The sequence below is a fragment of the Aspergillus luchuensis genome, chromosome 5, assembly GCF_016861625.1.
Source record: "Aspergillus luchuensis IFO 4308 DNA, chromosome 5, nearly complete sequence".
Classification (NCBI taxonomy): Eukaryota; Fungi; Ascomycota; class Eurotiomycetes; order Eurotiales; family Aspergillaceae; genus Aspergillus; species Aspergillus luchuensis.
Window position 1 is genome coordinate 5532919 of NC_054853.1, and position 13649 is coordinate 5546567.

The 13649-nt window shown below is 43.8% G+C and overlaps 2 protein-coding genes across 2 annotated transcripts; one reads left to right on the plus strand and one right to left on the minus strand.

The window, feature by feature from the left end:
* Nucleotides 1-6933: 6933 nt before the first annotated feature.
* AKAW2_51819S (uncharacterized protein) lies at nt 6934-7932 on the plus strand (the record flags this gene model as incomplete). The annotated part of the gene is made up of 1 exon (XM_041691791.1): nt 6934-7932. One exon carries the CDS (start codon nt 6934-6936, stop codon nt 7930-7932), a length of 999 nt encoding a protein of 332 aa, XP_041545240.1.
* A 1039-nt stretch (nt 7933-8971) lies between these two features.
* On the minus strand, nt 8972-10505 carry AKAW2_51820A (oxidoreductase, short-chain dehydrogenase/reductase family; the record flags this gene model as incomplete). The annotated part of the gene is made up of 3 exons (XM_041691792.1): nt 8972-9895; nt 9949-10019; nt 10085-10505. 3 exons carry the CDS (start codon nt 10503-10505, stop codon nt 8972-8974), a joined length of 1416 nt encoding a protein of 471 aa, XP_041545241.1.
* Nucleotides 10506-13649: the final 3144 nt, after the last annotated feature.

Consider the following 13649-nt stretch of genomic DNA (forward strand, 5'->3'; position numbering starts at 1 on the left):
CTCAGATGCTGTGCCACGTAGCGGGTTCTCTGAACGTCCAGAAGATGCATGGTTGGCCACTTTCTCCGCAGGTCTATTTGCACGCCTGCCTCTCTTGGCGAGACGCGGGCTCTCTTCCGCGTCAGAGCAGTTGGGTCGGCGGACAGGTATAGCATCAAGGCCCGGATGGCAGTCGCGGGGTCGCTGGTTTCTTTGTTCCACGATTCGTGTCTGGGCAACTTCAAAGGCCCTTCGCCGTGGTGGCTTTGTGATCGCAGATGGAAGCTCGAGATTAGGGGCAACTTCTGCTACTTGATGATTCAATGCTTCCTCGGACTCCGCCGAACGAGACTGGTCTGACTCTGAACAGAGTTGGTTCTCTGCGCTGGATTCAATCACCGCAATTGAAAGTGATTGTCGATCGTTCGGAAGTAGTTCACATTCACTGATGGCTGGACTTGACACGTGCTGCTTCGACTGCTGCGGGACATTGCCCAAAATGTTCTGATTATTTTCTTGTCCCCCAATAGGCCTGTCAGTGCTCTCATTGTAAGGTACATGGCGTGATGGGGTGCTGCAAAAATTCATGTCATGATTGTCGTTCGGGGGACTCGAACAGCTCTGGTTGATTACGTTAGACTCGTCAGAGGTGGAAGGCTGTATATCTGCGAAAATAAATCAGATCGTTGCATAAAGCAGGTGTGTGTATGGGATGGACGCCCTTACCTAAGGAATGATCCTGCTCCTGTAGGTCTGGAGATGGAGTGCACAAATGACCATTAAGACCTGTAGGGATTTCACTCCTTTCACGCGCTGTTGTAGTTCCGAAGGGGTCGGGGGCATCGGTCCTTTGTCTGGGGTTGGAGAGACACGAAGTTAGGGCTGCAGGCTGAACGTAAGTCAAATGACTTAAAGCGAAATACCAACATCTAAAAGTGCTGACTCACAGAATGTGGAGGCATCAAAAGCCTCGCTGCTGGCTTCTCTGTGCGTGCGCTGGCTGTCCATGGCGGAAAATGTTACCTGTGATGCTGCCTTCGCGAACTTGGACAACTCGACATCAAATGAATTCAGCCGCGCAAGGCTGCATGGAGAATCCCTCTCATGAGGACGGTCAAAAAGTGGAATACCGTTGCCGCGAGGGAGGGTGGTGCCGGCAGCTGTACCTGGAAGGAAAGAAAGGCATGGGCTTATAGGCTGGACAGAAAGAGCCGGCTCCGGCTGCAGTGATTTCGAGGGCTGCGGCCGGTAGAACTCGATATTCTCCAGATCTACCGGAGCCCTTCGTGGTGCTGGCTGGGTCATCGTGGAGGGATGGGAAGATGGACCCGGGAGATTCTCTGAGAAAGAATTTGAAGTGGAAAAAAAAAGACAATGGCTCACACAGCTTTCTGCGCAGACACGGACAAGGCCAGCTTTATAGCATAGCAGTTCAGCATCCAACCTTCAAGATTTGAGACGGCCAGGCGACCAGCGGAACTGCCCGGAAACTCGTAGATAGCCTCTCCGACTCTGATGCAGTCCCAATTAGCCCAGCAGATCCGAACGAATATTGGGCTCCTTGCCGCCAATAAGCCCGTCCAACAACACCTCAGGAAATGCAGGCCGCACGGATCTCCCAGTTTGGGAACCCAATGACCCACCGTCGGGGCTGTGCCGTGTGTTATCGACCAGTAGATGCTGTCGAGGCAGTGACGGTGAAATTGGACGTATCATCGCCGTCGGACATTGATCGGTTGTCCGTTGGAGGGGAATGATCAGCAGAAAGGAGGCCCTCCCTCTTGTGTGCTTCCGTCACCGTACGAGGAAAAGTCGGGATGGGCAGGAGCAATTGAGGCATTTTTTTGATTGGTCTTGATAAGACAGCCTTGTCGAGGCGCATCATGAGATCCTGGAACGGACCACCTGAATGGCACGCTAGAGGGAATCTAGGCCTTGAGGTGGGATGGGGGCTTCTTCCCCCCAGGCCATCCTCCGCCAGCCGACCTTGGAAGTTCACATGGAACGAAAGAACCGCCCAGGGCAAAGGAGACAGTGGTGGAAGTCAGAGGGAGTGGGGGTGAAGAGTCGTCGCCGCGGTGTGTACAGCCTGGTGAAATGAATTCCGCCAGATGGATGAAAGCTTCTTCTCCTCCTCCACCTCCTCCATCCTTAGGCAGCAACATTTCTCGCCTCCAAGCCTAGAATGCCCATGCCCAACACAAATAGCGCGCGCGCTGAGCGCCAGAAGACGAGCCCGCAGCTCACAACAGCGAGTCAGGGAACTGCATTCATGCCCATCAGTGGAGACGGCAGGTCGTGTGATGGTCCAAATTTTCAGCTCCGGCTGGCAAGGCTGTGCAGTCCGGCCGAGAGGCCGGAGATGGCCGTTTCATCGGGCAGGACGGGCGAAAAGGGGCAGTGCCGTGAGGGGAAGAACGAGCAGTTGTCGTCGAGCGACGCACTCGACCCTTATATAGTCCGGAGGGTCAGAAGACGGGGCGGTGGACGGCGGCAGTACCTTCTCGGGCATAGCGCGGGCCACCAAACCGCATCGGGACACGCTATACCGGACGCGGCGGGGCGGCGACGAGGGCTAAACCCGAACGGGGGCGCGGCCGGAAACGGCGGCGGCGGCCCAAATGGAAATTCTACTCTTAATAATCTTTTTGCAGGGAGAATATTTAATAATATAAGAATTAAATAATAAATAAATTATATAATACAGACAGTAATAAAATAAAAATATATTTAAAAAAATAAAATATAATAATCAGAAAATAATTTAAAAAAAATACTAAATATATAAATTCAAATCTATACAGAATATATAAATAAATAAAATAATAAGAATAGATAGAAATAAAATTATAATTATTAAAAAAATAAATTTATAAGAATACTACAGATATATAATTATAATAAAATAAAAAAAAATTACATAAAAATAAAAAAAGAAGTTAATTACTCTATTATATAATATAATAATAATATAATATTAAATAATAGAAGATTATATACCTGCAGGTAAATAAAACTATAAAATAAAATATTAGAAATATAATTAAAAAAAACTAATAATAAAAAAATTATACAGGCTGGATATTTAACTATTATTAAATATAAAGATTTATTTTTTTATATTAGCTATACCATATATATTAAATAATTAAATAAAAATATTAAGATAGAGTCTAAGAAATAGTAAATTAAATTTATATAAATTATAAAAAATACAGAGGAGACAGCAAGATTCTAATAAATAAAAATAAAAATATAATAAAATATAATATAACAGCTAATTTAAATTCTTATAATAGAAAATAGAGAGATACCAGGATTACAAAATAATATATATATAAAAGAAATAATAAATATTATAATACTTTTAATAAAGCTGTAAATATCTATATAAAAAAATAGAATACTAGAAATATAAAAAAAAGAAAGATATAGCATAAATATAAATATTAAAAATATAAAAACAGAAATAGATATTTTAAGCTATTTATAATTTATTTTTAATAAAGAATAATAGACAGACAGTATACTATATTATATTTATATATATTATTTTATTATATAGAAAAGAAAAATATATTTATAATAAGAATTACTAGATTACATAATACCAACCAAACTCTGAGGATAGAAGTATAAATACTATTTAAAATAATAAAATTCTTATAACTTAGTAAATGAAGAGACAGATATATTATAATATAATATTAATTTTAAATAAATCTAATTATATTTTATATAAAAATTAATATAATTAAAGAATATTATACAAGATCCAGAGATATCTGAAAATAAATATTTAAAATATTAAAAATAATTTATCAAGTAATATTACTAAATAGAATTAGTAATAAAAATATATCCAGTATTAACTGAATATGAAAAGAAGAAGTATTAAAAATAATAAATAATATTAAAATATATAATAAAGCAAGAAAAAAAAATATATAATATAAAAAATAAAAAAATTAATTTATATAACTAAGCCTGCAGCTAGAAATTAGTAGATTAGATAAATTAAATATATATAATAAAAATAAAGAATAGCAGGATAACAGTAGAATTATATAATATAAAAAATAAATTAAATAGTACTAGAAATCTAATAATTTCTTTTATTATTTTATATTTTAGTAGAGCTAGTAATATAGAAATATTTTTTTAAATTTTAATATTATTATTATTATCTTATTTTATTATTATTATTATAATTATCTAGTAACATTAAGATGGCATTTCTTAATATAAAAAATTATAGATTTATTTATACAGTATATAAAATACTGATAGAAAAATCAATACTGGAAGTAAAAGATAATACAGTTATAATTAAAAATACTGATATTTATCTAAAATACTTACTCTGTAATAAATATAAACAGAAAAAAATCTTAATAAGTTAATAAAGCTCTTTAATATAAGAAATATAATAATATATAATAAACAGATGCTAAGTATTAATAAGAAGCTAATAATAAAAATATATATTAAAATATTATAAAAAATCTTTCAACAGATATACAAAGCATTAAGAAAAATAATATTATTTAAAATAAAGAATAACATAGCCAAATAATAATATTAAAAATTAAAAAGAAAGAATAAGATTAAATATATTAATAATAATCTTAATATAGAATTAAAATCAGATTATAATTTTAATTATTTTAAAAACAACAGAAGAATCAGAAAATACTAGAAATCTAATTTAATATATAATACAGATTCAAGTAATTATTAGTTCTAATTAATATAGCTGCAAGGAAAGCCAGACTAACTAAAAAAAATATTTAATAAAAAATAGATAAAGAAAATTAAAAATATAGATATAGAATTAGAGTTTGTATTGTATAGATTAATATATATATATTAAAAAAAAGTTAGAAGATATAAAATTAATTTATAATAAAAAATTAGCAAAAATATATATTAAAAAAAATAATAATATAGATATCAGATATAGTTCAAAGTAAATATAATAAATAATAATACAGGTAATTATAAGTGCAGAGAATAAAATAATAAAAAAATTAGTTATTAAAATAAATAAATAAATTAGTAATATAATAAAGTAGAAATATAAGTATAGAAAAAGATAATAAACCATTAAATAAAAAAATAAAAGATAAATTTTAAGTAAGAATATATAAATATAAGTAAATATAAATAAAGCAGCGGATACAAGTAATACAAGTAAAGTAAATAATATAAATTATAAGTAATATAATTAAATATTAAGACAGTTACATATACAGCAGTAAATGAAACATAAATAAAAAATAGAAAATAGTAAATAACAAACACAGATTAGCAAAATAAAAATAATAGAAAAAGATAACAGAATCTATCTACAGACAATAAGACCTTATCAATTAATCAGAAACGGCGAAAGTATATAAATGAGGTATAAAATGGCCTTTTGCACGCTTTTGACAGATATATATATGAATGACTGTGGGGAGAAAGTCCGGTATAGATCGACAAATATCAACTACGGGCATGGTTCACGATCAAGGAACCAGATTGTCAAGGGAGAGCTTAAACAGTCCCTCAAGGACAGTCATTATAATAGTAACCATGGCACGGGTCTCATCCACAACAGGCTTGCGACGGTGTCGATAGTAACGGTGGTTAGCGACAACGTATAACGGCGGCTAGTTCACCAAGGCTGATTAGATAGAGTTGGCAGGTTGGCAGGACAAATGTGAGATTCCGAGTTGGTGGAAAGTTTAACCGGCCTGGGTGGCGAGAACGCCGGAGACTCTTGGAGGGGGACCACTTGGAGATGGGTCGGTGGAATCAAACCGGGAGCCCCTAGAGCCCATCCAGGTTTAGACGAGTGGATTTGCCAGTGGATGGTGAACTTGGTTGGTGGCGATTCCCGCCCGGGTGTGTTTGCCATCTTGCCTCTTGGGAGGGCGTGTTGTTCATGTGTACCATACTGCAGAAAAGTGAGTAATGCAAGCCACAGTTTAGCAATCACCAATCAAGGATGGAATGACAAATGGGTGACAGATGGAAGAAGCAGCCGTAGGGGAGATTACTTTGTACTTTTGTAGATGAAGGGATTGAGAGAAGGGGAGAAGAGAAGAAACAAGGAGAAGCCGAAGAGACGCCGGACTGGCTGAGTCATGGCCGGCTAGAGCCGAAGAGGGATTAGACTAAAACTGGAATTCTAGAAGGGCAGCAAAGAATTAATTATTATTCACTTCTTTCATTCTTCTTGGTTACTTCTTTGGCCCAAAAGTGCACGGAATACAAACTGCCACTTCCTCCAGCCATGGCGAGAAAAGCAATAGCAACAATAATATGGTGATTAATGAAAAGGGGGCCCTACATTACTCCTTTCTTCTTAACATGGCCTGGAATCATGCCCCAGTCGGTGATTCCCTACTTCTTTTTCATTCTCTTCCTCCCTTCAACTCTCTCTCTCCCCTTTCTCCTTTTCCCTACTACTACTACTACTACTTGATCCACACACCCCAACCGTTGCCGTTGATTGATTCCCTGCGGCGCTTCCCCACGGCATCCGTCCAGATTCATCCCAAGGTTCGACCGTCACTCGACGTGCCTAATCCGTTCCCTGCTTTTCCTATTTCTTTTGTAAAAATTATTATTTCTAATTTTCGTTTCCCTTTTCTAGCCCTTCCGTCTACCAGACTAGACCCCGTGTCCCTTTTTGAACCCACCCGATACGAGAATTGGCCACTGTGCGATTTCGCCTTATATTGCAACTCGGGAACGCGCCCTCTCTCTTCCCTCCCCTCCATTCCAGGGCTCCCCTGATGTCCAGATAGCCTATCCGTCGACCACCATCTCCATCCCATCCATCTGGTCCGGATAATACAGGCCTCACAGGGTTCTCTCGCACTCTCGCCAGATAGTGTTAAAAAGGTCATCTGGATCCTCCAATCCGTCTCGATTCCAACCCCGAGACAAGAGACTCCCGTCACCATGTTCGAGGACTTCTCCTTCTCGTCTCCGTCGTCTACCAGGCCCTCGCGCCTGGCGCTCGATGGCGATGACCGCCTCATGGTCGACAGCGACAGTTCCCTCATCTCTCCCATGTCGTCGCGCTGTCCCTCCCCGCGCTCCCATCGCTTCCCCCGGACCGCGTCTCGCTCTCGCTCCTCATACTTCCGCTCCGCACAGCAGCCACCCACCTCCGTGCCTTTCTCTGCCTACGATCACAAGCGGCTCTCTATCAGCACTCTGACGCGGAAACTTCACGAGCACACCCTCCAAAACCCGAACGGCCTGCAGCCCGAAGAAGCCGGTCGCTTCGATCGCCCGGCCTCCCCCACTCCATCGGATCTGGGCATTTCGTCCAAGTTCCCCGGCTACGTCCTCACCCCGCCAGACACAGATCACGATGACGAGTCCCTGACTTCGGGTTCCCTCTCTCCGCAATCCTGCTCGCCGTTCCTGAGCCCTACCTCCGTGCCCGCAGACTTCCCCGCAGCCGACAACATCGATCTGAACGGCAACGCCACTACAGCCGCTCCATCGTCAGACGCCTGGACCGTCCGGGCCCAGAGACAGCAGATCTCCCGTCTACAATGCAACCAGTCTGACGTGGAGGCGATTCGTCGTGCTCTGGTGTCCGATGATGAGATCATGCGTTCGACCATATGCAGGGACTCCATCTGTGAAGAGGACTATCACCCCAGTTCACTACCGCCGCAGACTTCGCCGCGGAGACGTGCCCTGACTTTGTCGCGGAATCGGTTCCGTGGCCAGGCTTCTTCAGCCGCGTCAGCGGAATCAGCTGGTCCGGAGACCCGGGCACGTCGGAAGAGCAGCGTCAGTGCGTTGGCGTCGTCACATCGCATCGAGAAGAGCTATCACTGCTCGTCGCGAGATATGCACAAGAAGAACGAGCAGGGCTTGAGACGGAAGAGCCTTGTGAGTGCGGCGTTGGCGTCTATGGTGGAGCAGGGGCCAGAGGAGTAATTGCTATTCTCTTTTCCAATTCTCCTTCCTCATTTCACTTCATTTCTCTTCTTCCTATCACTGTATTCTCTCATACTTTCGATGATATATCTGTTGTTTGATTCGTTGATCTATCGTCATCTCTCAGGGTTCGGGCTTTTTGTGTGCGCGTTGAGAAGGAAAGATACCCAGATTGTGTACCCGGTTACTTGTCTGTCTTACTACTACTTGTCTGTTCTGTTTTGATCCCTTTCATCGTCGTGTGCTGTACCCAGTATCTATCATGTATTAGTTCACATCTACACTGTAAATATCCACTTCTTTCCCCCCTTACCCATTACCCTTAACAGTTACCGTCACCGATGTTCTACTATTGTTCATCACATACACGATTCATGTTCGATCGGATCGGATTTGGATTTGGCTTGCATCTCTCAGCCCGTTATGTTTCCAGTCTTGGTAGTATTGGTAAACCAGGTAAACCATAGGTGATACAATAGAAGCGTATATAGCATGATGAAGCATAGCAGAATGTAGGCTTGCAACGGTTCACGATAACAAAAAAGAAGAAAAAAGGAAAACGGACAAGACAAGACAAGAAAGAGATCTATTTGCATTGCGTCATGAAACCCAGTCTTCAATATCAACAATGGAAAAGGATAACTTTAGTCCCGCGGGATTTTCCTGTCAAAGGAAAACATCCCGGAGATGGAAAACCACAGTGGAGAGCAATGGGGAGGGTAGACGGGAAGGATACGTATAGCTCATAAAGTATCGATCAATCAATCAGTCGGTCAATCAATAAAATGGGGCAATCGAAGAAATCATGGCTGCATATCTGCATGTACGGATGCTGCATATGCACATGCAGACCAGACGGCAGGTAAGCAGGCGAGCAGCAGATCCGCAGCATATAAGAAAGAAAGTGGCGGAGCCGAAAGTATCAACAAGAGCTGAAGTTACTGCGGGGGCAATAAATCAGAAAAGACAGATGGAGCTGAAGGAGCGGTGAGGGTATCGTAATGAGTGTTGCTGCAGAAGCGGGTGGTTTTCCGACGGGTTACTGCCGTTTCTTTCGAAACATGCTGTATAGCCGTTTAAACGGGTTTAGTGGCCCCGCATTGGCCTTGTTGTTCTTTTTGCGTTTCTCGAGCGAGCGTTTGGATATGTTGTGGTGGATGTGGATTTTTTGCGTCTGGTGTGGCGAGGGGAACGGTGATGGGCTGGCGTAGGGGGACGGAGGGTTCGAGTATAGCGGATGGGGTATGCCAGGTCCGTCTTGGAGGGGAGAACCTCCCTGCCAGAGGTTCATGTCGTAGTACCCTGCTAGGGGTGAAACTGGCGATGTTGGGTACATTTGTCCGTCACTTGGAAACGGAGCCGTCGATGGACGTGCATATGACATTGGCGACGGGTAATCACCGTCTTCGTGGATGGGGGAACCCGGCTCCCCCAAATCGCTTTCATCGGTCCAAGCCCTCGGTCGCAATGGTGGCGGCCGACGTTGTGTGTAATTTGGGGATCGTGAGTACCGTGATTCCATGTCTTCGGAGTCTTTGTTCTGTAGGCGCTCGGAGATGGATGGTATAGGCTGGTGCGGAGTATCGCCCACGAGCTCTTCGTGGACTTTCTGTTCATCTTCTTCTGGCGCTGGGCTCAATGGTGCAATAGCCCGAAGGTAATCTTCTTCAGATATCGTCAGCCGCTCTTCAGTCGTCTCTATGTAAGATTCCCGGTGGTGGCCGGTCGAGTCGCGAGCTGAATAAGCGTCGACATCCTCGATAAACGAGACTATTCGAGCAAAGTTGAGGGATTCATGAGGATTGACGATTTCGAATGATGTGCCATGATCAATAACGGTTGCAGTCCGATTTTTCATATTGAATAGGATTGAGTCTGAGCGGGTTCGGGTGTGCTTATGAAAGGACCCTTCCTGGTCTGGATTTGAGTCCGGGTATTTTTCCAATCTGTCACGAAATGTGTCCTATATACCTATGTGAATAGGAAATAAGTAATTGTTGCGGGGGTACCACCTACCAGTAGTCTGTGAGGGTTCGATCTAGAGTATATCGGGCTGTCCGACGAATGTAGTTCTACATTTGGCGACACTGGAATAGTTGTCAGCATTCTGATCCATTATGACACTTTCGCATGCGAAACCATAGTCACTCACAAGCAAACCCCCGGAGACTCTCTGGCCCCTGCTCACTCATTGCGCTCGGCGAGTAAGATGGGGACAACGGGGGAGGACTCGATGCCGCAGACGACACGGAGAACGGATGCGCGGAATGATGCGGATACATCGGGGTCTGATTTAGGTGTATAGCAGCGTTTTTGCGCTTCAAGATGTGTCCCTCTGGACTGTCAAAGGCAAAGGCGTCGCTGTCGGAGAGTTGTTTGCGATAGTGGTGGAGGGACAATGTTCCTGGAAATGCGGGCTGGCACATGGCCGGACTCGTGGTAGATAACTGTAGAGGGTCAGGGTCGAGACCGGGGGGAATTGATGATGTCGAGATTGAGTTCATAGCGGCTTGTTGGTGTATAGATCCATGGCCCGAGGACCAGACATCCATGGTTATGGCCACGCCAGGCATCGCCGAACCCGGTTGTTGATGCTTAAAGGAGAAGGTGGAAAGTAGTAGTACCTGAGAACCAGCGGATGAAGGTTAAGAATGAAACGAGAAAGAGGACCACCCGGGGATTTTGCGAGGTTGCATTGAGCACAATTGGATTGTTTTATTTGTTGGTGTATTTTTGGGGGGGATATTAATTATTTTTTGAACACCCACACAGGGTGTTTTGTCATATGTAGTAGCAGGGCAACGGTGCTATTAGCATTTTTCCTGCACGTTGATGTGACGGCAGAGCAAAGGGGAGTTAAATGAAAGCGAGACAGGGTGTCTCAATTGACTGGATTGGGTAAGAAGTATAGAGTAGAAGTAGGTAGGAAGGAGTAATAGTAAGAAGTAGTAAGCAGGAGATGTAACACAATACAATGAAAGTATAGTAGGAAGTAAGTTAAGTAGGAGTTGTGGTAGTTACTTGATCGCACCCGGCAATCTGAGAATGGCCGTGCGAAAGAAAATGGTAAGTAGGGTAAGTTGGAGGTAAGGTAAGTAGGTCGACAGTAATAACGAAGACCCTTTGAACAGAACCGACAGACAGACAGACAGACTCGGCCATGGGCTGATGAAAGACCAGACAGACAGACAGACAGACAGAAAACACAACTAAAAGCACAGCAGCGTCACTTGACTGCCAGGTCAAGCTGCAGTTGACGTGCATCGCAGCCAATCAAGGCGATGGCTCCGTTTTCAGTCTCAAAAACATGACCAGTCCAGCCCACTTGGGCATCAACTGCGTGGCTAGTAGTATTTCTGACTGTGTGGGAGGGGATCCACTGCCCCATCCCTCCCTGCAAAGTACGACGGTGGTACTTACCACTCTATTGTTCTACCGTTGTAGAATCAAGTAGGAGAAGGACACCAGAGAGAAGAGAGAGAGAGTGGGTGTGGATGGATGGATGGACGGGTGGGTGTGAGAACCAGAAAATCAAAAGTATCCAAAAGCATCCATCCAGCCATCTCTCCCTCTTGGACGGGACAACTCCGACCGAGAGAGAGAGAGTCATCATTCACTTCCAACTTGCACATCCCCATCTTACAGTCTTTCTCCCTTCTTTTTTTTTCCTCCTTGACTTACTCGTTCTCTGCCTCCTTCTTCCTTCCCCTTGCCTCCTTCTCGAGACATAATCCTTCCGAATGACCTCAGCACCCCCCCTTCCCGAGTAACCAACTAAACCAATCTACATTCCTTGAAGATCCTGTTTCAACCCTTTCCCATCCCGGTGGTTTGAGATATGCCATCCGGGCCACCCATTCGTCCGCAGCCTTTTCCCCGATCATCGTCCCGGCTGCCAATCAACGTGGTCAACTCATCTGTTTCAAAACTCGGGCGCATTCAAGTCAGTCCGCTTCTATATTTGCCTGCTTCGCCCATTCATTCCATCTGCTCTGCTCCTCTCCGTAGTTCATGTGTCCAGTCACACTAGGCATCCTCAGCTCACCACCCTTCTGAACCGAGCCATGCTATACGTCCAATCCGTCCACCATTTGAGTTTTCCATACATCATATGTGGCTACGATGGTTCCCTCTCAATTCAATGAGGCTGACGGTGTCTGATCCACTCCGCCGAACTTTACTACTAACCAACTGTGTTCCCGTTCCAGACTCTGTCTCGTTCCCAACACCTGCTGACTTCTATCGCCATTCGATAGTACAGTCCTTTAAGGTTGCTTGGGGTGCCGCAAACAACTCGATAAACTAATTAGGGTCAATCCCCAGAACCATCGAGGGATTCCCATTTTACAACGTCGGTGCCAGAATACTATTTTAGCACCGAGGGCGGATTTTCTCCGTTCGGCCAACCGATTGTAGCGTGGCATTCTCTCACCAACAAAGCCAAGACCGCCATCTCATAAGCCACGAGAGGAAACCACTCTCCATTGAACTACGTTGACCGATACTGCAAGGGTGGAAACGTCACCAAGATCGTCCTTGTAGAGCCCTGTACCTGCCAATGTTTCACAGAGCACTCTGATAGCTGCGGTACGCCTTATCGTGTCTCAGGAGCTTCGTACCTATCTCGTGATCTCCTTAGTAAAATGCCAGGCAACTTGGTGGAACATTCCCGCAGACCCCAGATTACGACGCAGTGCAGAAGACCTACTTTGCTCCCAAGGCCTAGACTGAGCCATCGCTGTGTGACTACCTCCTTAGTAAGTAATAATCATTGACTGGTGGGACAAGATATTTTGTATTCAAGGTCTATAATTGGCTATACAATTTACAGCGTCACAGAATAACCCCCAATGATGCACTAGCCTCTCTACACACTTCGTCCTTCACCATATCTTGAGAAGCTAGCTTTCATGTCACCAGTTATGGTATTCAGAACAGATTACCGCACCAATCCTGTCAGCATGGACTTCACGGCAAGTGGGATTCTTCTCCGTGATACTGATATTGCCATCACATCCATGTCTTCTACAAACTCTACTCCGAGCCATACTCCAGAACCATGGATGGATTGTGCCATGGATTGGGCAGCAGATACGAATCGCATCACCTTTGCCTTGTCGCCAGACCAGATCTAGACATGGAGTCGTCTTCGCGTTCTCGCAATCTAGATTTCTCCGGATCTATGAGCTCCAGATGACCTCATGCAATTAGCCCCTGGATTTACTTGACTGTTGAAAGCGGCGATTAATATAGCACGCCTGGGGAAGTTTATTCTGTCGTCTGATGCGCCTGTACTCATATAGTCACCCCGAAGGCTGTCATGCATAAGTCAGTAGCTACTCCGTACATAGTAGAGTGAACGGTGAGTTAGTCTAGCCATTCGCTCGCCAAGTCATCTCCGCGGCTCAATAACGCAGTGGGCTAGGGACTGTATCGTGACTGCTAGTAAACTAAGTAAGGCTAACTATGCGCACGTCTTTCCTCTTTCGATATTGAATCATATATAGAAAGTAAGCCATAGCCGGGCTTGCAGATGATTAGTGGCCCGGAGAGGATACATGGAACCATCATCCCGGAACCTTGAGCTACATCCCTTTTACATGAACATTGCCGAGAGCATCTAGGAACAGGATTTCTCGCGATAAATCAGTCACTGATTGGTGCCCTGTCATGCCCGCCGGCCGAGGAACCGGCACAGCAGCAGTAGGCAGTTCCGA